Below are 22,867 nucleotides of genomic sequence, written 5' to 3'. Positions count from 1 at the left end.
TGCATAGGTACATATATGGCAATGTGGTTTGCTGTCTTCCTCCCCATCACCTATATCTGGCATTTCTCCCCATGTTATCCGTCCCCAACTCCCCAACCCCCGCTGTCCCTCTCCTAGGTTCCCCTCCCCGCAGATCCCAGTGTGTGATGCTCCCCTCCCTGTGTCCATGTGTTCTCGTTGTTCAATACCCGCCTATGAATGAGAACATGTGGTGTTTGATTTTCTATCCTTGTGTAAGTTTGCTGAGAATAATGGTTTCCAGGTTCATCCATGTCCCTACAAAGAACAAGAACTCATTGTTTTTTATGGCTGCATAGTATTCCATGGTGTATATGTGCCACATTTTCCCTGTCCAGTCTATCATTGATGGGCATTTGGGTTGGTTCTAGGTCTTTGCTATTGTAAACAGTGCTGCAGTGAACATTCGTGTGCATGTATTCTTGTAGTAGAACAATTTATAATCCTTTGGATATATACCCAATAATGGGATTGCTGGGTCAAATGGAATTTCTATTTCTAGATCCTTGAGGAATCACCACACTGTCTTCCACAATGAACTAATTTATACTCCCACCAACAGTGTAAAACTGTTCCTATTTCTCCACATCCTCTCCAGCATGTCTCTAGATTTTTTCATGATTGCCATTCTAACTGGCGTGAGATGCTCAGTGTAGTTTTGATTTGCATTCCTCTAATGACCAGTGATGATGAACATTTTTTCATATGTTTTTTGGCCTCATATATGTCTTCTTTTCTAAAGTGTCTGTTTATATCCCTTGCCCACTTTTGAATGGGGTTGTTTGTTTTTTTCTTGTAAATCTGTTTTAGTTCTTTGTAGATTCTGGATATTAGCCCTTGGTCAGATGCGTAGATTGCAAAAATTTTTTCCCATTCTGTTGGTTGCCAGTTCACGCTAATGATTGTTTCTTTTGTTGTGCAGAAGCTCTGGAGTTTAATTAGGTCCCATTTGTTTATTTTGGCTTTTATTGCGAATGCTTTTGGTGTTTCAGTCATGAATTCCTTGCCTATGCCTATGTCCTGAATGGTTTTGCCTTGGTTTTCTTCCAGGGTTTTTATGGTATTAGGTCTTCTGTTTAAGTCTTTAATCCATCTGGAGTTAATTTTAGTGTAAGGTGTCAGGAAGAGGTCCAGTGTCTGCTTTCTGCACGTGGCTAGCCAGTTTTCCCAACACCATTTATTAAACAGGATATCCTTTCCCCATTGCTTGTTTTTGTCAGGTTTGTCAAAGATAAGATGGTTGTAGATGTGTGGTGTTGCTTCCGAGGCCCCTGTTCTGTTCCATTGGTCTATATCTCTATTTTGGTACCAGTACCATGCTGTTTTGATTAGTGTAGCCTTGTAGTATAGTTTGAAGTCAGGTAGTGTGATGGCTCCAGCTTTGTTCTTCTTGCTTAGAATTGACTTGGCTATGCAGGCTCTCTTTTGGTTCCATATGAAGTTTAAGGTGGTTATTTCAGTTCTGTGAAGAAGGTCATTGGCAGCTTGATGGGGATAGCGTTGAATCTATAAATTACTTTGGGCAGTATGGCCATTTTCACAATAACCATGAGCATAGAATGTTTTTCCATCTGTTTGTGTCCTTTCTTATTTTGTTGAGCAGTGGTTTGTAGTTCTCCTTGAAGAGGTCCTTTACATTCTTTGTTAGTTGTATTCCTAGGTATTTTATTCTCTTTGTAGCAACTGTGAATGGCAGTTCATTCTTGATTTGGCTCTCCTTAAGTCTGTTATTGGTGTATAGGAGTGCTTGTGATTTTTGCACACTGATTTTGTATCCTGAGACTTTGCTGAAGTTGCTTATCAGTTTCAGGAGATTTGGGGCTGAGACAATGGGGTCTTCTAAATATACATTCCTGTCATCTGCAAATAGAGACAATTTGACTTCCTTTTTTCCTAATTGAATACCCTTTATTTCTTTTTCTTGCCTGATTGCTCTGGCTAGAACTTCCAATACTATATTGAATAGGACTGGTGAGAGAGGTCATCCTTGTCTAGTGCCAGATTTCAAAGGGAATGCTTCCAGTTTTTACCCATTCAGTATGATATTGGTTGTTGGTTTGTCGTAGACAGCTTTCATTATTTGGAGATATGTTCCATCAATACCTAGTTTATTGAGGGTTTTTAGCATAAAGTGCTGTTGAATTTTGTCAAAGGCCTTTTCTGCATCAATTGAGATAATCATGTGGTTTTTGTCTTTGGTTCTGTTTATGTGGTGAATTACATTTATAGACCTGCGTATGTTGAACCAGCCTTGCATCCCCGGGATGAAGCCTACTCGATCATGGTGGATAAGCTTTTTGATGTGCTGTTGTAATCGGCTTGCCAGTATTTTATTGAAGATTTTTGCTTCTATGTTCATCATGGATATTGGCCTGAAGTTTTCTTTTCTTGTTGAGTCTCTGCTGGGTTTTGGTATCAGGATGATGTTGGTCTCGTAAAATGACTTTTCTTTTTAACATGGAAACTCAGTATAATTTTCTTCTAGAAATATGGGAGCTTATGCAATGCAGTAAAACTTAGTTTAGCCATTGATTTCTCTTCTGAAAGTACTCCTAAGATAGAGAGTTGACATTTTAATTTTAAGTTACAAATGTCTTGTTTTATTTTTTCCTTATAGTCCTCAAATATATATGCTTTTTCCCCCCTGTTTTGCATTATCAGCAAATAATTAGTACCTCTTTACATCAGTATCGATGTTTGCAAGTGATAGATCTTTTGAGGTTTTGGGATTTCTTTCCCCTGAAGCTACAAAAGTTAGAAAATAAGAAATTTCTTGTTTTTTATGGTTAGTTATCTTGATTTCTGGTCAGGGGAATACCCTCTACCATCAGCTAGGGCAGATTAAATTGAAGATTACTGCATTTCTCATTGTAAAACTGTAGCCTTACAAGACTACCTATCTTATCTTTTAAAAACTTAACAGGCTTATTTTTGGTATGAATTTTTTTAACCCACCAGGAATTGATTTTCGTATATAATAAGAGGTAGGGGTTCAATTTTATTTTTTTACACATGGTTACCCAGTTGTCTTACTACCATTTATTAAAAGATCTGTCTTTTCCCCAGGATCTACAAAGCTCTTCTGTTGTATGTTAAGGCTGATGTATGAGTGAGTCTCATTCTGGGCTTTCTATTCTGTTCTAGTGGTCTTTCTTTTTCTATATATACTGTTTATTACAGTAGCATTATAATAAATCTTGATATGGGGAAGGAGAAGTCCTCCGTTATTTTTTAAGAGTAGTGACTAATCTTGGCCCCTTGTCCTTTCAGCAAAGTGTCAACTTTTAAATTTCCAATATTTTTCGATTGTCAAATTTGAAAACCCCCACAAACTCATTTGGGTTTTGGTATCAAGTGTATTAAATCTGTATATCAATTTGGAAAGTACAGTCATCTTTTGATGTTTATGAGGGATTGGGTTCACGACCCCACTCCTGTGGATACCAAATTCTATGGCTGTCCTAGTCCCTTGTATAAAATGGTGTAGTATTGGCATATATTCTACACATATGCTCTAGTGTACCTCAAATCATATCTAGATTACTTGTAGTACCTAACTCAATGTAGATGCTGTGTAAGTAGTTGTTACACTGTGTTTTTAAAACTTTGTATTAGATTTTATTAATTGTATTTCTTCCTCAGAATGACCCTCTATGTTCCTAGTTACGTTTTTTTGCCTTAATGTTTATGCTGTCTGGATTAATATGGCGATCTTTGCTTTCTTTTGTTTAGATTTTTCTGTTTATATTTTTTATCCTTTTGCTTTTAATCCTGTTCCGATCATTTTTAGTTATGTTTCCCGTACAAGAGTGAAGTATTAATTTTAAGTCCAGGCTGATTATTCTTCTTTTTACATGATATATTTGATTTATTTATACATATTAGACCTACCATTTTATGTTGGCTTTTCTCTCCCAGCTTATTTATGCTTCTTTTATTCTTTTTTGCCTTTTTGAATTGCCTTGCATGTGTGTGTATATATATTTTTTCATACAACTTTTTCTCAAGGAGTTTGGAAGTTATATTTGCATTTATTTTTAGTAGTTGTCACGGAAATTTTACTCATGCATATTTAACATAACAACATCTGAAGTTACATAATATCTTTATCCTCATTCTGAATAATATATGCAACTTAAAGCACATTAACTTTCTTCACCCTTCTCCCAGCTTTAGTTCTTTTGTTGTCATATCTTTTAATTTTCTTTTCTTGAGTTTTCATTTATACACCACAGATACTGTTAATGACTAAAAAATTTTTCTTTCATCTTCACCATTTTCTATGCTCTTCTTTTCCTCCTGCATCTTTATTCTTGCACTATCCATTTGGAATCACTGTTTATCTAAGATTCACTTTTAGAATTTCCTTGTTGAGAGATTTTGCCCTTATTCTTGAAAGATATTTTTTTCTGTTGGACTAGAAACATAAGTCGATTGTGCAATGAAGATACTATTTTACTGTTTTCTGGGTTCCATTGTTACTGTTGCAAAGTCAGCTGTGGTTTAATAAAGAAATTCTAACAGCAGTGAGAATATTGAATATACTCAAAGCAGTTATTTCTTGTTTCCTACTTTTGTATGTAAAACAAAAACAAAAACAAAAACAAAAAACAACCCATTATACATGAGAATTGCCCTTTCTGCTTTGATTTCTGATACCTTCCCATAAATGTGAAGATACATACACACACACGCTTAACATACATAAAGAAAGGAAACTTTAGAATTTTGGGATCCTTTATAACTGCCAGGACAAATGTAACAAAAGGAGGTTTCTGAGTTTTTGCACTTAACTCTACTTATTTAGGTAGTTTTCATCCAGTTAAGATTAGCCTTTGAAAATGAATGTAGAGACTTCTGCCATGATGGCCGAATAGGAACAACTCCAGAGCACAGTTCCCAGGAATAGTGATGCAGAAGGCAGGTGATCTCTGCATTTCCAACTGAGGTACCAGGTTCATCTCAATGGGACTGGTTGGACAGTGGGTGTAGCCCAAAGAGGGCAAACTGAGGCAGGGTGGGGCACTGCCTCACCTGGGAAATGCAGCAGGCTGGAGGACCCCTTCACCCAACGGAGGCCATTGGGGACTTTTGTGGCTATTCCAGCACTCCGGTTCAGATACTGTGCTTCTCCCACTGTCTTTACTGACCACAGACCACGAGATTCCCACTGGGCCGACAAGCACCGTGGGTTTCCAGCACAGAACTGGATGGCCATTTCAGCCAGGGCTGAGGGTTTCCAGCACAAATCTGGGTGGCTGTTTCAGCTGCCACTTGGAATACCTGTGAGACAGAGCTACCCATTCCCCTGAAAAAAAAAAGGGGGCTGAAGGCAGCAAACCAAGTGATCTGGCTTGGTGGGTCCCACCCCCACAAAGACCAGCAAACTGAAACCCACAGGCTTGAGAGTTTCAGAGCCAGCATAGCAGTTTGAGCTTGGACCCGGATGGTTGAGCTTGGTGGGGGAAAGAGCATCCGCCATTACCGAGGCAGTCTGCCATTACTGAGGTATTTCTGACCTTACCTGTGTAAACAGAATTGCAAGGAAGTTTACAAAGCAGCTGGGTGGAGCCTGCTGTAGCTCAGCAATACATCTGCAGGCAGACTGTGGCTAGACTCCCTCCTTGCTGGGCAGGGTATCTCTGAAAACAGGCAGCAGCTGATCAGGGACTTACAAATAAAACCCCACCTTCTCGGGACAGAGCACCTGGGAAAAGGGGCCATTGTGAGTTCTGCTGTAGTATACTTAAACGTCCCTGCCTGGAAGCACTGAAGGGAGCAACAGAGCTCCCAGCACAGCACTTGAGCTCTGGTAACGGACAGAGATACTCTGTATATCCAGAGATACCTCACACAGGAGAGCTCTGGCTGACATCTGGCACATACCCTTCTGGGATGAAGCTACCAGAGGAAGGAACAGGCAGCAATTCTTGCTATTCTGCAGCCCCTGTGGATGATTCCCAGGCAAGCAGGGTCTGGAGTGGACCTCCAGCAGTCCTGCAGCAGAGGGGCCTGACTGCTACAAGGAAAACTAAAAAACAGACAGAAATAGCTTCAACATCAACAGTAAGGGTGTCCACTCAGAGACCCTGTCTGAAAGTCACCAACTTCAAAGATCAAAGGTAGATAAATCCATGGAGATGGGAAGAAAGCAGTGCAAAAAGGATGAAATCACCAAAAACCAGAATGCCCCTTCTCCTGCAAGGGATCACAGCTCCTCACCAGTAAAGAAACAAAACTGGATGGAGAGTGAGTTTGATGAATTGACAGAAGCAGGCTTCAGAAGGTGGGTAATAACAAACTTCTCTGAGCTAAAGGAACATGTTCTAACCCAATGCAAGGAAACTAAGAATGTTGAAAAAAGGTTAGACAACATGCCAACTAGAATAATCAGCTTAGAGAATAACATAAATGACTTGATGGAGTTAAAAACACAGAATGAGAACTTTGCGAAGCATACACAAGTTTCATTGGCTGAATCGATCAAGCAGAAGAAAGGATATCAGATTGATGATCAACTCAATGAAATAAAATGAGAAGGCAAGATTAGAGTGAAATGAAATGAACAAAGCCTCCAAGAAATATGGGATTATGTGAAAAGTCTTATATGTGTTTGATCAGTGTGCCCAAATGTGATGGAGAGAAGGAATCTAAGCTGGAAAACACTCTTCAGGATATTATCCATGAGAGCTTCCCTAACCTAGCAAGGCAGGCCACCATTCAAATCCAGGAAATGCAGAGAACACCACAAATATATTCCTCAGGAAGAGCAACCCCAAGGCACATAATCATCAGATTCACCAGGGTTGTAATGAAGGAGAAAATGCTAAGGGCAGCCAGAGAGAAAGGTCGGGTTACTCACAAAGGAAAGACCATCAGACTCACAGCAGATCTCTCAGCAGAAACCCTACAAGCCAGAAGATAGTCGGGGCCAATATTCAACATCCTTAATTTCATATCCAGCTAAGCTAAGCTTCATAAGCAAAGGTGAAATAAAATCTTTATAGACAAGCAATTGCTGAGGGATTTCATCAGCACCAGGCCTGCCTTAGAAGAGCTCCTGAAAGAAGCACTAAACATGGAAAGAAAAAACCAGTACCGGCCACTGCAAAAATGTACCAAATGGTAAAGATCATGGACACAATGAAGAAACTGCATCAACTAATGGGCAGAACAAACAGTATCAAAATGGCAGGATCAAATTCACACATAATTATATTAACCTTAAATATGAATGGGCTAAATGCCCCAATCAAACAATACAGACTGGCTAATTGGATAAAGTCAAGACCCACTGGTGTGCTGTATTCAGGAGACCCATCTCACATACAAAGACACACATAGCTCAAAATAAAGAAGATTTACCAAGCAAATGGAGATCAAAAACAAAACAAAACAAAAAAACAAAAAACATAGCAACAGGGATTGCAATCCAGGTATCTGATAAACAGACTTTAAACCAACAAAGATTGAAAGACACGAAGAAGGGCATTACATAAAGGCAAAGGGATCAATACAACAGGAAGAACTAACTATCCTAAATATATATTCACCCAATATGGGAGCACCCAGATATATAAAGCAAGTTCTTAATGACTTACAAAGAGACTTAGGCCCCCACGCAATAATAGTGGGAGACTTTAATACTCCATTGTCAATATTAGATCAATGAGACAGAAAATTAGCCAGGATATCCAGGATTTTAACTCATATCTGGACCAATCAGACCTAATAGATAGACATCTACAGAACCCTCCACCCAAAATCTACGGCATATACATTCTTCTCAGCACCACATTGCACCTACTCTAAAATTGACCACATAATTGGAAGTAAATCACTCCTCAGCAAATGCAAGAGAATGGAAATCATAACAAGCAGTCTCTCAGACCACAGTGCAGTCAAATTAGAACTCAGTATTAAGAAACTCACTCAAAATCGCACAACTACATAGACTCTGAACAACCTGCTCCTGAATGACTACTGGATAAATAATGAAATGAGGGCAGAAATAAACATGTTCTTCCAAATCAATGAGAATGAAGATACATCATACCAGAATCTCTGGGACACATTTAATGCAGTGTCTAGAGGGACATTTATAGTACTAAATGCCCATAAGAGAAGTGAGGAAAGATCTAAAATCAACACCCTATCATCAAAATTAGAAGAGCTAGAGGAACAAGATCAAACAAATTCAAAAGCTGGCAGAAGGCAAGAAATAACTAAGATCAAAGCAGAACTGAAGGAGATAGAGACACAAAACACCTTTCAAAAAATCAATAAATCCAAGAGCTGGTTTTTTGAAAAGATCAACAAAATAGCTATACCACTAGCCAGACTAATAAAAAAGAAAGGAGAGAAGAAACAAATAGATGCAATAAAGAATGATAAAGGGGATATCACCACCAATTCCACAGAAATACAAACTACCATCAGAGGTTACTACAGACAACTCTATGTACATAAACCAGTAAATCTATAAGAAATAGATAAATACCTGGACACTTACACTCTTCACAAGGAAGAAGTTGAATCCCTGAATAGACCAATAGCAAGGGCTGAAGTTGAGGCAGCAGTTCATAGCCTACCAACCAAAAAATGTCCAGGTCCGGGTGGATTCATAGCCGAATTCTACCAGACATACAAAGAGGAACTGATACCATTACTTCTGAAACTATTCCGAACAATACAAAAAGAAGAAATCCTTCCCAAATCATTTTATGAGACCAACATCATCCTGATACAAAACCTGGCAGAGACACAACTAAAAAAGAAAATTTCAGGCCAATATCCATGAAAATCTTCAATAAAATACTGGCAAACTGAATGCAACAGCATATCAAAAAGCTTATCCATCACGATCAAGTAGGCTTCATCTGGGGGATGCAAAGCTGGTTCCACATCCACAAATCTGTAAATATAATCCATTACATAAACAAAACCAAAGACAAAAGCCACATGATTGTCTCGATGCAGAGAAGGCCTTGACAAAATTCAACAGCCTTTTATGCTAAAAACTCTCATTAAACTAGGTATTGATGGAACATATCTCAAAATAATAAAAGCCATTTATGAAAAACCCACAGGCAATATAAAGAAAAGGTGGCACATATACACCATGGAGTACTATGCAGTCATAAAAAAGGATGAGTTTATGTCCTTTGCAGGGACATGAATGAACCTGGAAACTGTCATTCTCAGCAAACTGACAGAAGAACAGAAAACCAAACACCACATGTTCTCACTGTTGAACAATAAGATCACATGGACACAGGGAGGGGAGCATCACACACCAGAGCCTGTTGGTGTTTGGGGGCCTAGGCGAGGGATAGCAGGGAGTGGGGAAATTGGGGAGGGATAGCATTAGGAGAAATACCTAATGTAGGTGACTTGGGGGATGGAGGCAGCAAACTACCATGGCATGTGTATACCTATGTGACAATCCTGGAACATCTGCACATGTACCTCAGAACTTAAAGTATAAGAAAAAAAGAAAAAAGAAAATGAATGTAAATTATCTTTAGTCATATAGCTATCATGTATTATTTATGTGTCATCTTGTAGTATAGTTTGAAGTTATATAGATCCTTTCACATCTATGTCTGTGATATTTTAAGCTATCTATCTATCCATCCATCCATCCATCCATCCATCCATCTGTCCATCCATTCATGTGTCCATCCATCCATTGATATAGAACTTCATCCATAATTTCTGGCTTACAAATCCCATAGCCCTTGTTACAGTCTTTTTAAAGTAATATTGGGGCACTTTGGGCCCCAGAAGTAGGATCAGGAAACAGAATCTATCTCTCCCTGGCCTTCTCTTAATCTCTTTTCACTGTCCAAGACAGGACTCTACTCTTCTATTGTGGATTGTAAAGCCCCCCAGTCCAGAGAGGCTCCTCCCTATATCCTTGGAAGAAGGAATGCCACACAGAAGGGCCAAGAGTTATTTAAAGAGATAGGCCTTTCTGGGTTTCTTCATTCATTCTATTAGTGTAACATCATACGCTTTTGTCTGATCATGTTTTGTCATGGTTATTCATGCTTTAATCATGAAAATTTAATCATGAAAACACTTTTCAATGAAGTCTCCATAAAAGGCCCAAGAAGCTAGCTGAACACATAGAGATTCCCTGAGGGTGGCACACTCAGGAAAGGCATCGGAGCTCTGTGCTCCTTTCCCCATACATTGTCCTATGTATTTCTTCATCTATATCCTTCAGAATATCCTTTAGAACAAACCAGTAAACAAGTTTCCCTGAGTTCTGTGAGCTGCTCTAGCAAAGAAATAAAACTTAAAGGGGGAGTTTGAGAACCCCAGTGTGAAGCTGGTTGGTCAGAAGTTGATTGTTGTGGTGTGAGAGCAGAGGAAAAACAGTTAAAGGTTTCCCATACTCAATGTGTATCTATTTTATCTATATGTCTGTCTTATTTATCCGTCATCCAGTTTTGTATCTACTTTCTCTGTCTCTTCGGGTATTGGGTATTGACTCTGTATAATTGAAATGTGTCGTTAGCATACTTGTAGATGGAGAGTTTGTAAAAATCTAATAAAAAAAGGTCAGACAATGGACCTAGGTGTTTTACAATCACCTCAGGTAGAGTATGAATAGCAGCAGTGCTAAAAGTTCTATTACCTCATCCTATGTCAAAGGAAATCACTACTTCTGCCTCTATCAGCGTCTCAGAGTTGCTGGAGCAGAAGTAAATGATAATACCAGCATTCATGCCAGCTAATTGGTGCAGGAGCTAGGCTCTGCTGACCGAGTCACAGCTGCCATTAGATCTACAAGTAGAGTGAAAAGATGTTTATAAGCCATGGAGAGTAATACGTGGGTTTATTTTAATCAGCTTGTTCTAAAGCTGGCCTAAAAGAGACGATACTGCCCTTTTCACAGTCATGTGACTTGTTCATGAAGTATTTGTCATGTAATGTGGAGTCTATTTCTCAGAATGTTATGAGCCATAGTTATGGCATCTTACCATCCTTCCTAAGTGTTAGGTAGCTTTATAATGTTTTTCAGCCCTACAGGAAAAAAGTTTGCTCAAATGTTGTAAAATGTTTCATCATAATTAGTGCCTGCCATTTCAAAGAACTAAGCAATCTTGGAATTATGTGTATATAGCTGGTTTACTGAAGAACAAAATAAGAAATTGGCTAAGTCCATTAAAATAATTTTGGCTGCATGGTAAAGAGAATCAAATGAACCTCCCTCTCTCTTTTTAATTTTAACTCCATTCCCTTTTATCCTTAGTGAGATCTAGCTTTATGGTGAAAGCCAGGTAATACAGAACTAGAACTCCAAAAACAGACTTTTTGTTTCATTTTAGGATGGTAGTTTCTAATTCTTCTCATTGCTCTGTAACAAACTTTTATATTTTCTAATTTAAAACTATCTTCAAAGTTCAAGTGCAAAAGGTATGCATGTAGAAAATAATACCTTATTTGGTAGTCTAATAAAATAAGGGAAAGTGAAGGCCAGCTTGGCTGTGTTCCTTCTCAAACGTTGGAAATCTGACTACAGTTAGAGGACTATGTTTGCCGTGGATTATCATTGAAGACTCTGGGAAAACAAGTTATGTGACATTGTTTGTAGATCTTAAAAATATGCCTTTTTCTTCTGCATTTTTACTTGGTTAAGATTTTACTAAATATTTATATGTAAAATATATATAGCAAATCTATCTATCTATCTATCTGGAGATAAATTTTCAAGTGTAGGTAGCATAGGGACATTTATATGCCCTAGATGGAAAGATAATATTAGAAGAGGTTGATAAAGATACAATCTGTTGGTGGGTGGCTTTTTTATTTTTACCACTTAAAAATTCAAAGGCCAGGACCATTCAGTCTAAATTTCAGACACAGGAAATAATTAATAGAGATCTTTGGTAATTAAGGGGAACATTATGTTGCACTATAATCTGTGCCTCTTTGTACATTGAAAAAATTAGTTAAAATTTTAGTTTAAAAATTAATTCAGGCATATTGTTCCAACTAAGTAAAATTCTTAGCCGTTGTTATCACATAGTAGAACAGAAAAAGACCAGTTAATGCTTTGAAGTGGTTATGAGAGAAGTCAAGAAATTCTATCAGTGTAGCTCAAGAAATATGTTACTTAGAACAAGGAAAATAGAACCATAGGAAAAATGGTTAAGTAAATGCTCAGTGGTGTTCTTATTCAGCTGGATTTCTATAGTTCATGTTAAGTAAAATATTAAAATACTCAAGTCACAATAATTTTCCCTCAAATATCTGTAGTTGTTGCTCTGTGGCATTCCACGTTACCCGCTTTTTATTACTTTGTAGACAAGCTGTTTTTTCTTCCTGCCTCATTCGTACAGGTTCTTTAAAATCAATGTTTTTTAACCTTGCAAATCAGAAAATTGTCTAGGATGTTTCCAACTTTAGCTCCTATACCTTAGCCCATTTATTTTCCTTATAATGGTTTCTTTGTCAAAAATATCTTTTATCATTGCAATTTCCTTTGCTTTCTGATCACGGAGAGCATATGAAATTGATCCATATTTCTGATTCAGACTTCACATAGCTTCATTTCTGCTCTTTACTATGTCCAAGGCTGGGCGTGGTGGCTCACGCCTGTAATCCTAGCACCAGTATGGGCTTTACTTTCCTTATTATTTGTGTGTTCTATTAAATTTGTGTGTTTTACAATCCTTCCTTATGCTACTCATTTCCCTATTTAATTTTAGTTAATTGTCTTTTTATTTGTTTCCCTCCTCATGGCTCTTCATTTCTGCTTTTCAGGCAAGGTCAAATCATCTTATATTGAAGAACAGCTTGAAAAAATTGGGGGGCTGTGTTCATTTATTATTTTGCAACACTAGTATTTCCTTCAATTGTTTCTTCTATTTTACTCCTCAGCCCTTTATTGCATGAGCATTTCTGCAGCTAAATTCTAGTCCTGGGCTAGTCATATTCTGTACATATTTCTTGTGCATTTCATTGACACCTATGCAATTATCATCTGTATTCAGGTGATTCACATTCTCATAGCTCTGATTTAGGCCACATTGTTGTTCTTAGAACATTTGCCTTTAGATGTCACATAGAGTTAAATATGACAAAGCACCACTTATGTTGCTGCTTGTTAAATTCACTGCCTTGGGGAAAGCTTATTGATTTCTTATTAACCTTTGTGCATTCCACTTGTCAGGTGGAAATGCATATTGCTTCTGCTTATGTACCATTTCATACAGTGACCATTCCCTTACATTTAGAACCTCTTAAGTCTATTTTAGGAAATTCCTTGAATATCAGTTTCTTATTTTGGCATCACTTCCTGTCAAGAAACTCTTTCTTTCTCTGTTTTTTTCCCTGGCCTGTCTCATCCAGTGGTGTTCTCTTTATAACACTATTATTCTGATACTAAACTTAATTTAATTGATGAATATTCTCTCCAAAAAGCAGAACTTACTTTCAATATCTGAAAGTTACGGGCTTCCCGTTCTCATGTGTATGTAAGAATCTATCATGGACTATGAAGGGAATGGTTACATAAGTTATATCTTAATATTGGAATATTATACTGTTGTTTTAAATGATTTTGTACTACAAAGACGCCAAACCAGGGTTTGTGGTACGTGGCTCTGTAGAGATGTGTTTTGTTTGGCTTTTTTTTTTTTTGGTCTGTGGGATGTGTTGTACCTTAGCTGTTATGCAAGCATCTTAACATCGTCCACTCAGTTGACCTCTTATATTTGTGGTACCTGCCTAGCTTATGTAAGAAGTTGGAGACCCTTTTTGGAAAAGAATATTTTAAAGAGGAGGAAAACGCAGTGCAAGTGAAAACTATAGATTTGTAGAAAAAATACTGAGAGTTATAACCAAATGTAAACACTGGTTATCTATGGGTGTAGAAGAGATTTTTATTCACTTTACTTCTTACCTGTAGTTTCCAAATTTTCCCTAATGAATATCATTAGGAAAACCAATCAGTTAAAACCAATCAGTTAACACTAGTTTAAAAAAATACAGTTTTCTGTATGCATTCCATAGTACTAATCAGTAACTTTTTACTAATAACTTACTCTGTGCCCTTAGGCTTGACACTTAGGCAAGTTACAGTACAGAAGATACGTGAAATCCGATCATTCCATTAACAGGCTTGTAGTCCTGCTAGGAGAGACAAATGTAATGCAGGCTCTACTGTGATACTACCAGTGAAAAAGGACAAAGGCAGATAGAATATTCTCAAACAATGTCACCAAAGTGGTCATTTTAGGCCATGGGAGACCACACTGAGTTAAAAGGTTGATGACATGTTTATAATAATTTATTAAGAGCTATTTAAGCCTGTAGACCATTGATATTTCCAGTTATCTCCATAGAGAGAATGTTTCTCATAACCTGACTTTTCTGTTACAGGCATTTTTTATTGGAATTTTGTGCATTTTGAAGGTTCCCAGCATCTTTTCTGAGTGTCTTAAGCCTTACTGGAAAAAAGTAGAAACTGAATTCTAAATTGTTAACAACCTGGTAACTGTAGATACCTGATTATTTGGAAAAATGTTAACATATCAGCCCTCAGCAAGATAGCCAAACCAAAATAACTACATCAAGGGATACTGATCCCTTTAACAGATTCTGTTTCTTTTTATGAAAATTATTTCTTTAGAAATAATAAAGCAATAATTTGCAAAATGAAATTAGAACATCATAATCCTTCTTGTTCAAGAAGCATTATTATTAAAAGGTAGCTTGATGTGCTTCTAAGAAGCTAATTAGTTGCTGCCTGGCTTATGCTGAGAGACAGCTGTGATTCATGGGTATTTATTCATCACAACAGGATTTTCTAATGCTATTTGGTTATGAAATTATTTATACTTCTGACTCAGGCCTTTAAAAGGGCTTCCAGCCGTTTTTGAAAGCCAACTTCTGCACTCCAGAGTATTTTGTGCTGTTGAGATGGTGAATCAGCTTGGCAGCGTGGTAGTGTGTGAATCCGGTTGCACTGCGATGTCAGAGATGCAGTTTTCTGGTGTAACTTCTCAAGCCAAGTGTGATAATGAGTGTTCATCGATGTAGATCTTATAATCTTGTAGGAAATTTTCTAAGAAGTTGAGCTTTTTCAAAATACTTAGAATAACACCAACATGGATTTTGGTGGTGATGTTTACTCTAATAAGCTGTTAACAGGAATTTATACCATTGTATTCCTTATGTTAATTTCTTTATTTATTTATTTATTTTTTTTTTGAGACAGAGTCTCACTCTTTCACCAGACTCTCACTCTTTCATCAGGTGCCAGGCTGGAGTGCAGTGGCGTGATCTCGGCTCACTGCAACCTTTGCCTCCCAGCTTCAAGCAATTCTCCTGCCTCTGCCTCTTGAGTAGCTGGGACTACAGGTGTGCACCACCACACCCAATTAATTTTTGTATTTTAGTAGAGATGGGATTTCAGTATGTTGGCCAGGATGGTCTCTATCTCTTGACCTCATGATCTGCCTGCCTTGGCCTCCCAAAGTGCTGGGATTACAGGCATGGGCCACTGTGCCCAGCCCCTTATGTTAATCTCTATGTATGAGTTTAGTATGGACTATTAATAACTTATTTTTTCCTTATCAGGCATTTATTTTATTTGGTTAGTGATTCGAATAGGAAATAAATCAAAAGCTCTTTGTAGGACTCTCCTGCACTTTAAATATTTAGATCATATTTAAATATTATTTATTACATTCATTTTTAAAGCACTTAACTCTTCATTTTGAAGATCTCAAATTATTATCTTTGAGTAATAGTACCCTAGCAAAAATGTGAGCCTTGATATATTTTCTTTCTTTAAGACAGATTTTAGGGAAATAACAGGGGAAGTTTTTGTTCATTTATTTGAATATTTCTGTGGTTTATATAAATTGAGGGCTGAACTGCACAAATACATAATAGTGATTTGAAATAGACTCTAAAGTTAAGCAGTAGTTTTACTTAACCATCCCTCCTTCATTAAAATAATGAGCTTTGTCAAGGGACAAAATTTCATTTGTTTCCCTGAAGTGGAAAGTAGATTTTGGGGTGACATAGCCTCATGTCCAAGGTTTTCCAAAAGTGAGCTTCATGTTCAGAAATCCACAAATTATAGTTTGCATGGGTTGCTTTTATTAAAAGCAAGGAGAGTTAACAGGGTCTGTGCTTAACATGTACGTATTGGGCAGATGTGAGTAGACTGAGCACCGATCCTCCTACTTTTCCAGTTTTGTAAAGCAGTTTTATGGTTTAAACTTGTCTAGCCCCAAATCATACAATTAATCACATTCAGTTTTCATTCTTCTTACTAATTGGTTCAGGCTCTTTAACATGACATCTGGGGGCAGTAAGTCACTCAGCAGGCAACAGGGGCAGGAAAGAAAGAAGACTCTTCTGCTTCTAGAAGTTTATGTATGCTAGTCAAAGTAATAAGGTCAAAAATGAGATGTTTCTGAGACATTTCCAAAGGATCACAGCCCTTGAATGACACATTACAAAGGTTAGGGGACCTAGATCCGTGGGACCCATTTTGACATTAACTTGCTGTGTGACTTTCTGAATATCTCTTTATACCTGTTTCTGGGACAGGGCTTCACTACCTTTTATAGGGGGATAATAAATTATACCTGTCCCACCCACCTGTTGATAGGATGATTTTACATAAGACAAAACAATAATGTAGAAAGACTTTAAAAATAACATAGTATTGGAAGGAAAGGTAGATATTTGCTGGTCATCTGCTTTCTCAGTTCCCCACTCCTAGGTCTTAGCTGTTGGACTGTTTCAGGATTCTATTCTAAGCATTCTTCTCATATGCCATTGAGTGATCTTATCCATTTCCATAGTTTCAGTTAGGGGCATTGTCCACATAGAACCATCCTTGGAGCTCCACATAGTTGTATAACTCCCAAGCCCCACCTGGCCAAGTCTCAGTTTGATGTTGCATTTGAAGAAATATAGTCCAGCAACTAAAAGCAATAGCAAGACTGAACTGCTCTTATGTCTCTTGAAGAATATAATAGTAGGTAGGTTACAAATCAGCATTATTTCTTAAATTCGCTGTCATCTCCTCGTTTCGCCACTCAAGGCTTACTCCCTTTGTTATAGGCTCCCATTTTCTCCAGACTGACCCCAATTCCCAACTGCTTTCTGGCCTTTTTTGCTCTTAGCTTCTCCCTATAAACCACATTATTTGCCCATGTTTTCTTTTCTCCACCTTTTTTTGCCCAGCATGATAAAATCCCAAGAACTAGTCTGACAAAGACCAATTTCTCCCTTGAGGATAAAGGAGAAGACAGGTTATTTATCGCGTAGGGGAAAGAGTGAGGGGGTAGAACCACTCACATGTAAATAATCTATATTCACAGCACATCATCAAGCAAGCCACTTACTATCTACTTCTATATTTTACAAAACACCTGACTCAATTCCTCTATGACCTGACTTTGTTATCTTGCACCCAAACTTAATTTTTAATCCTCCTTATCCCGGTACAAAGTGCCCATCATGCTCCTAGTTGCTTTTTCCTGACATCAGAACATCATTCTCAACTTCCTTCTCTCCTTATCTTCCCATCCTAGCCATATTCTCTTTAGCCTAGATACCTAAGACTTAATTCTCAAATCTCATCATTTCAGTCCATCTCCATTGCTGCCACTTTACATGTTACTTCCCTGCAATAAATTTTCCACACTCCAACCAGAATGATCCTTTAAAAATGTGAACCTGATCATGCATCTTCCTCTTCTACCCTATTCAGAGACTTCTGTGTACCAACCCCTTCATTTCACCTTTAAGATTCTTTACACTGTGTTTGATCCTTGCCCATTTCTCTAAACGTAGTCCCCCTTCCTCAGCAGGATGCATTTCTTTCTGCCTCAAGGCCTTTATCTAAGTTGATCTGCAGTACCTCCCAGCTGTCCCCTATCTCCAACCTACTCTCGCTTACTCATTTACTACATCTCAGCTTAAACATGACTTCATTCAAGGCCCCTCTGACTCCTTAGGCTGGGCCAGTCCCTTTGCTATAGCCTGATATTCCTCACATTTCCCCTACCATAAGACCCATTCCGTTTGACTAGCAGACCCTAAGCTCCATGAGGACAGAGGTCATGTCTCTCTCCTACAGCACTATCTCCAAAGTGCTTAACACAGTGCCCAGCTCAGACCTAGCATCTGACAAATACTGCTTAATGGTTGCTGCTTCCATGAGACTTGGGTGCTCTCTGTGTCTCACATCTTATCTGCACACATATTCCTTCTCACATTTTCTATTTATCTCTCGGAAAACCCCATGCCATTTCATGTATTTTAAGCTCCTGTTCTTCTATGCAGAATTGTCTGCCCAACCTTTCCAGCCACCACCTGATTATTGTCAGCATGCCGCAGTAGAATCCAGTGTATAGCTTTATTATGACCCTTATCATGTTATTTTGCAGTTATTTTCTGGATTGTATGCTTTTGTGAGTAGGTCTTCTATATACTTTCCTTCATAGCTGGGACCCTGTTTTATTTGTTTGTACTCATTCTTATAATTCTGTCACCTACTATGGGTTGAATTGAATAGGAAGAGTTGGTGATGCTTCACAACTAGAGATGAGAATAAGAATAAAAATAACTGCTGATATTATTAACTACCTTCTCTATGCCAGGCACAATTTTAGGTGTTCTACTTGACTCATTGAATCCTCTCAACTCCTATGAGTTACTTTTATTCTTCCCATTTAATAGATGAGGAACTTCAAACCCAGAAACATTAAGTAAGTTTGCCAAACTTAACCAGCTGATAAGTGGCGAGACAGGAATTGAAATCCACTGGTTCCAGAGCCTCCCGTTATTTATGATGATCAGTCCATATAGCTTGTGCCATCTTAATTGTGTTTTAGAATCTTCCTGTCTGCTTTAAATTCTGATTCTTCTACCTACTCATTGTGTGACCTGGGATATGAAAAATGGAGATAATTACATGCCCTTTAAAGGGATGTCCTGATGATTAAGTAAGATAATTAGTTCCTGTAAAATATCTGCTGAGTGTAGGCAGTTGTCGCAGTGTTAAGTCAGCTTAAGTAAGGTCTTTTATGGTTCTTTTCAACTCCAAATCCAGTGAATCTGTCTTCAGTCTTGACCCTTTTTCAGTATGTGTTACTTTCAAAGCTCTGGTGTTTTAAATAATCGAGCTTTATCAGAGTCTGAGGACATACTTGCATTTCCATCAAGTAAAATCTATGGGTTATTATTATTTTTTTTTGATGAGCATGTGTTGCCTAAAACCACAGTCCTGAATTCCCATACTCAATTCTGTGGCTACATGGTAAGATCTCTGTCTAAAGAGAGCAACCAAAGTCCTATTTATAGTCAGACCAAAGCAGAAAAAGAAATCCAAATTATAAATTATTATTTGATTTATGAAAGTTTGAGATGTTTTAATAGTAAGAGAACTAAAAGGAATATACAAGTACCTTGTCAACATTTGTAGCAGATGTTTGCTTCCTTTTTCCAAGTCAGATGAGGGCGTTTCAAGGTGGTCTGTGTTACTAAATTGGCTAGCAGTCAAATGGAAACTTCATTTGCTTAGGTGATGATTTAATTGTAAATAAATACATTTAAGTTAATATGTATTCAAGTAATACAATGTAGATTAATAATTTATTAATTCTTTGTCTATTAGTACATGCTTACTACTGTATGAAACTCAAAGTCATAAAATTATTGACAGCCACTACAGTAGCATTGGTGGAAATTAGTATCTAGTTCTGAGACTAAATGGTTTGACTTGTGTGCAGATTTAATAACTACTTATCCGGAGTTATGTGCTAATACAGTGAATTTTCCCAAATAAATATGTATTACTTAAATAAATCTCATTTCTCTGTTCATTTATGTATTTATTTGCCTTCTTCAAAGACATAATAAAGCAAATAAAAATAGATGAAAAATATAATAGTACAAATTACAGACTGTTATGGCATTAGGAGAGAGTTTGGGTCACAAAATAATACCTTGAAGTCCAAAAAATTGGGTAGAGGTAGGCCTCTTTGTGTACATTAAAAGGGAAATGAAGAAAAAACCCTGTGATTTAGATTAGCCTTCAACTAACAAAAATCACTTGTAGAAAAGCACAACTATTGCAGTTACTGAGACTATAGAGAAATGTCTCCTGCTTTATGGAATGTAATAAATAGCACCCTCAGCAGCCCTTGTACAAGAAAACACAGCAGCACGTTTCTTAGTACTGATTCCTTCAATACAAACTATTTTTTTTTGCCAGCATAAATGCATTAAAAAGCAGTTTGTTAAAAGCAATTCTATATAGATCTGTTTTATTCATTTTATTGATGTTCTGGCTTAATCCAAGGATTGATTTATTATATCTAGAGATATAAAAAAATTAAATTTTTTTAGGCAATCATTTTTTTTTATGGAGGCTTTGGTGAATATTGATTAGATACAGCAAATTAATAGATGTCCAACCTTTGGTTAAGGATGAATACAACAGGCCAAATAATACTAAATGCTAAAATAGTCTAAATAATCAGACATATATGGAAATTGCAGATGCCACAAGAGGGGGAGACTTTAAAAAATAATTTGGATTGGTTCAATGTTCTGTACTATAGAACTTTAGGTTTCTAAATACACAGTAAGCCTCAAGATCACCTCTGGAGAATTTTGAAAAGACAAACTCATCCTGACCTTTGAAGTTTTCTACTTAGTAGGTCTGCGTTGGGTGAGGTAGGAACAACTTTATTTAAAGAAAAAAGTCACATAAGTAATTCTGGTTATCAGTGAAGTTAGAACTACTGCAATAGAGAATGCTGCATTAACTTCAGATGGAAAAAAAGTTTAAAGCTAATGTAACTAAATATACCTTAGCTGTAAAACTCTTTTATTCTGAGATGTACACCCAGCCAGTTGAATAAGGTGATTTAATATGTGAATTTTTTATTAGTAAACAATGAAATGTTTTGGTGCATTTACTGGCATCTAATTATGTCTTTGAATAGTTAATATGTATCCTAAGATAATTTTTTATTCTCACGATTGTCTGATTGCATTTCCATATAGACTAAAAATATTTCCATAATCATTCTATCTAGAGAATATTTTGTTTTGTATTTTTAGTCCTCAAGAAGTTATAAAGTATACTTACATGCACTCTGAAATTATCTTAGCCTTTAGGGTGCTTTCATTTGTAGGCTTTCAAGTGATAATAAGAAAAATGATATCTTACATGCATTTTTACTTGTCTGAAGTAGCCTCAAATTAGTTAAGAACAAAAACTTAAATATGTGGTAAACCTTTGCCCATATACATAAGTGTATGCCTAAATCTAGCATTAGCATTTATAACAACAGAAATCTTGAGTAAATGTCTCACGTTTCCTTTTCATTGTTTTTACAGGCATTGCTTCTATGACAGTGCCAGTGTACATTGCGGAGGTCTCACCACCCAATTTAAGAGGCCGATTAGTCACCATTAATACCCTCTTCATCACAGGAGGGCAGTTCTTTGCAAGTGTTGTTGATGGAGCCTTCAGTTACCTCCAGAAGGATGGATGGAGGTTTGTAAATACTTTTTACATTTAATTTTTCAAATCATGATTTCGGGGAAGGGGAGGAAAATTGAGAAATCATGGTCCAAATAGAACTGTGTGTTTTGAATCATTATAGCTAATTTGTAAGTAGGTGGCATTCAGCAAAATTGAAAGTGGACAAGTGGCTGATATTTATTTTGATGATAGACAAGGAACCTACCATTAAGAATTGATATTTACAGGCCTTTTTTAGCATTTAGGTGACATTTCTCACACTGTGTGCACTCTTTCACAATATTTGTTTAAAAATGAATGCAGTGATAAATATGTATGGAGCTCATGAATTCTACAATGATTGACAAGCTGTTTATGAACTGCAGATATAACTAACATCCTTTTTGCATTTTGGAAGCTACATTCTGATCTGAAAGAAACCTAGACTTTAAAGATAAAAATTTAGCTCTAAGAAGAGTTACATGTGAGTTTAAAATACACAAATTATTCCTTGATATTTGGCTTATTTTGAATCAATAAATGACAAAAGTGGCTTTAAAACTGCTTTTAAATAAATACAAACTATTATTAAAACAAAATCTTATATTAAAGCTTAAAGATATTATGGGCTGTGGATTTTGATATCTTTATAGTACTCATATAACTGTTCCAGAGAAATTGTATTAGAAGGTAGTAGAGGTTATACAATATTGCTTAACTTGTTTTCTTGCCTCTGCTTATTAGAACAAATACTTATTCAGCATTTACTTCTCTGTAGGTACTGGGGAATAGAATATTCAACAAGATAAACTCAAGCCCTTGCTTGCATGGCTTTTACGGTGTTGATGTTAATCCTCAACAGTAGAAGATGAAAGGGTGTGGGCTTGGCACGGTGCCTCATACCTGTAATCCCAGCACTTCAGAAGACCGAGGTGGGCAGGTCACTTGAGGTCAGGGGTTCAAGACCAGCCTGGCCAACATGGTGAAACCCTGTCTCTATTAAAAATACAAAAATTAGCTGGGTGCAGTGGCATGCACTTGTAATCCCAGCTACTTGGGAGGCTGAGGCAGGAGAATTGCTTGAACCCGGGAGACAGAGGTTGCAGTAAGCCAAGATTGCGTCACTGCACTCTAGCCTAGACAACAGAGCAAGACTTGGTCTCAAAAAAAAAAAAAGAAAGAAAATGAAAAAGGGTGCAATGTGATGTGGTCCCAGGGAATTAAATGTCTGTGTAAGAAGCATGATAAATGTTGTGGCTTGGATGAGACATTAAAGACCTAAACTGGTGGAGTTTTAATTAAAAGTCATGTGAGAAAACTCTTTGAGGC

General features: G+C 37.2%; 1 protein-coding gene across 2 annotated transcripts in view; it reads left to right on the top strand.

Annotated features, from left to right (window-relative positions):
• SLC2A13 (solute carrier family 2 member 13) overlaps positions 1–22,867 on the top strand; it is a 351,790-nt gene that overhangs the window by 41,789 nt on the left and 287,134 nt on the right. For both annotated transcript variants that reach the window (XM_032248333.1, XM_032248334.1), the window contains exon 2: positions 21,412–21,571. In XM_032248333.1, coding sequence (XP_032104224.1) covers positions 21,412–21,571 — 160 coding nt within the window. The remainder of the gene's footprint in view (positions 1–21,411; positions 21,572–22,867) is intronic.

Source organism: Sapajus apella, unplaced genomic scaffold (genome assembly GCF_009761245.1).
Source record: "Sapajus apella isolate SASKATOON/1434 unplaced genomic scaffold, GSC_monkey_1.0 scaffold66, whole genome shotgun sequence".
In the NCBI taxonomy this organism is placed as follows: Eukaryota; Metazoa; Chordata; class Mammalia; order Primates; family Cebidae; genus Sapajus; species Sapajus apella.
The sequence above is the reverse complement of the archived record's forward strand: the minus strand, read 5'-3'. Positions and strand labels throughout refer to the sequence as shown.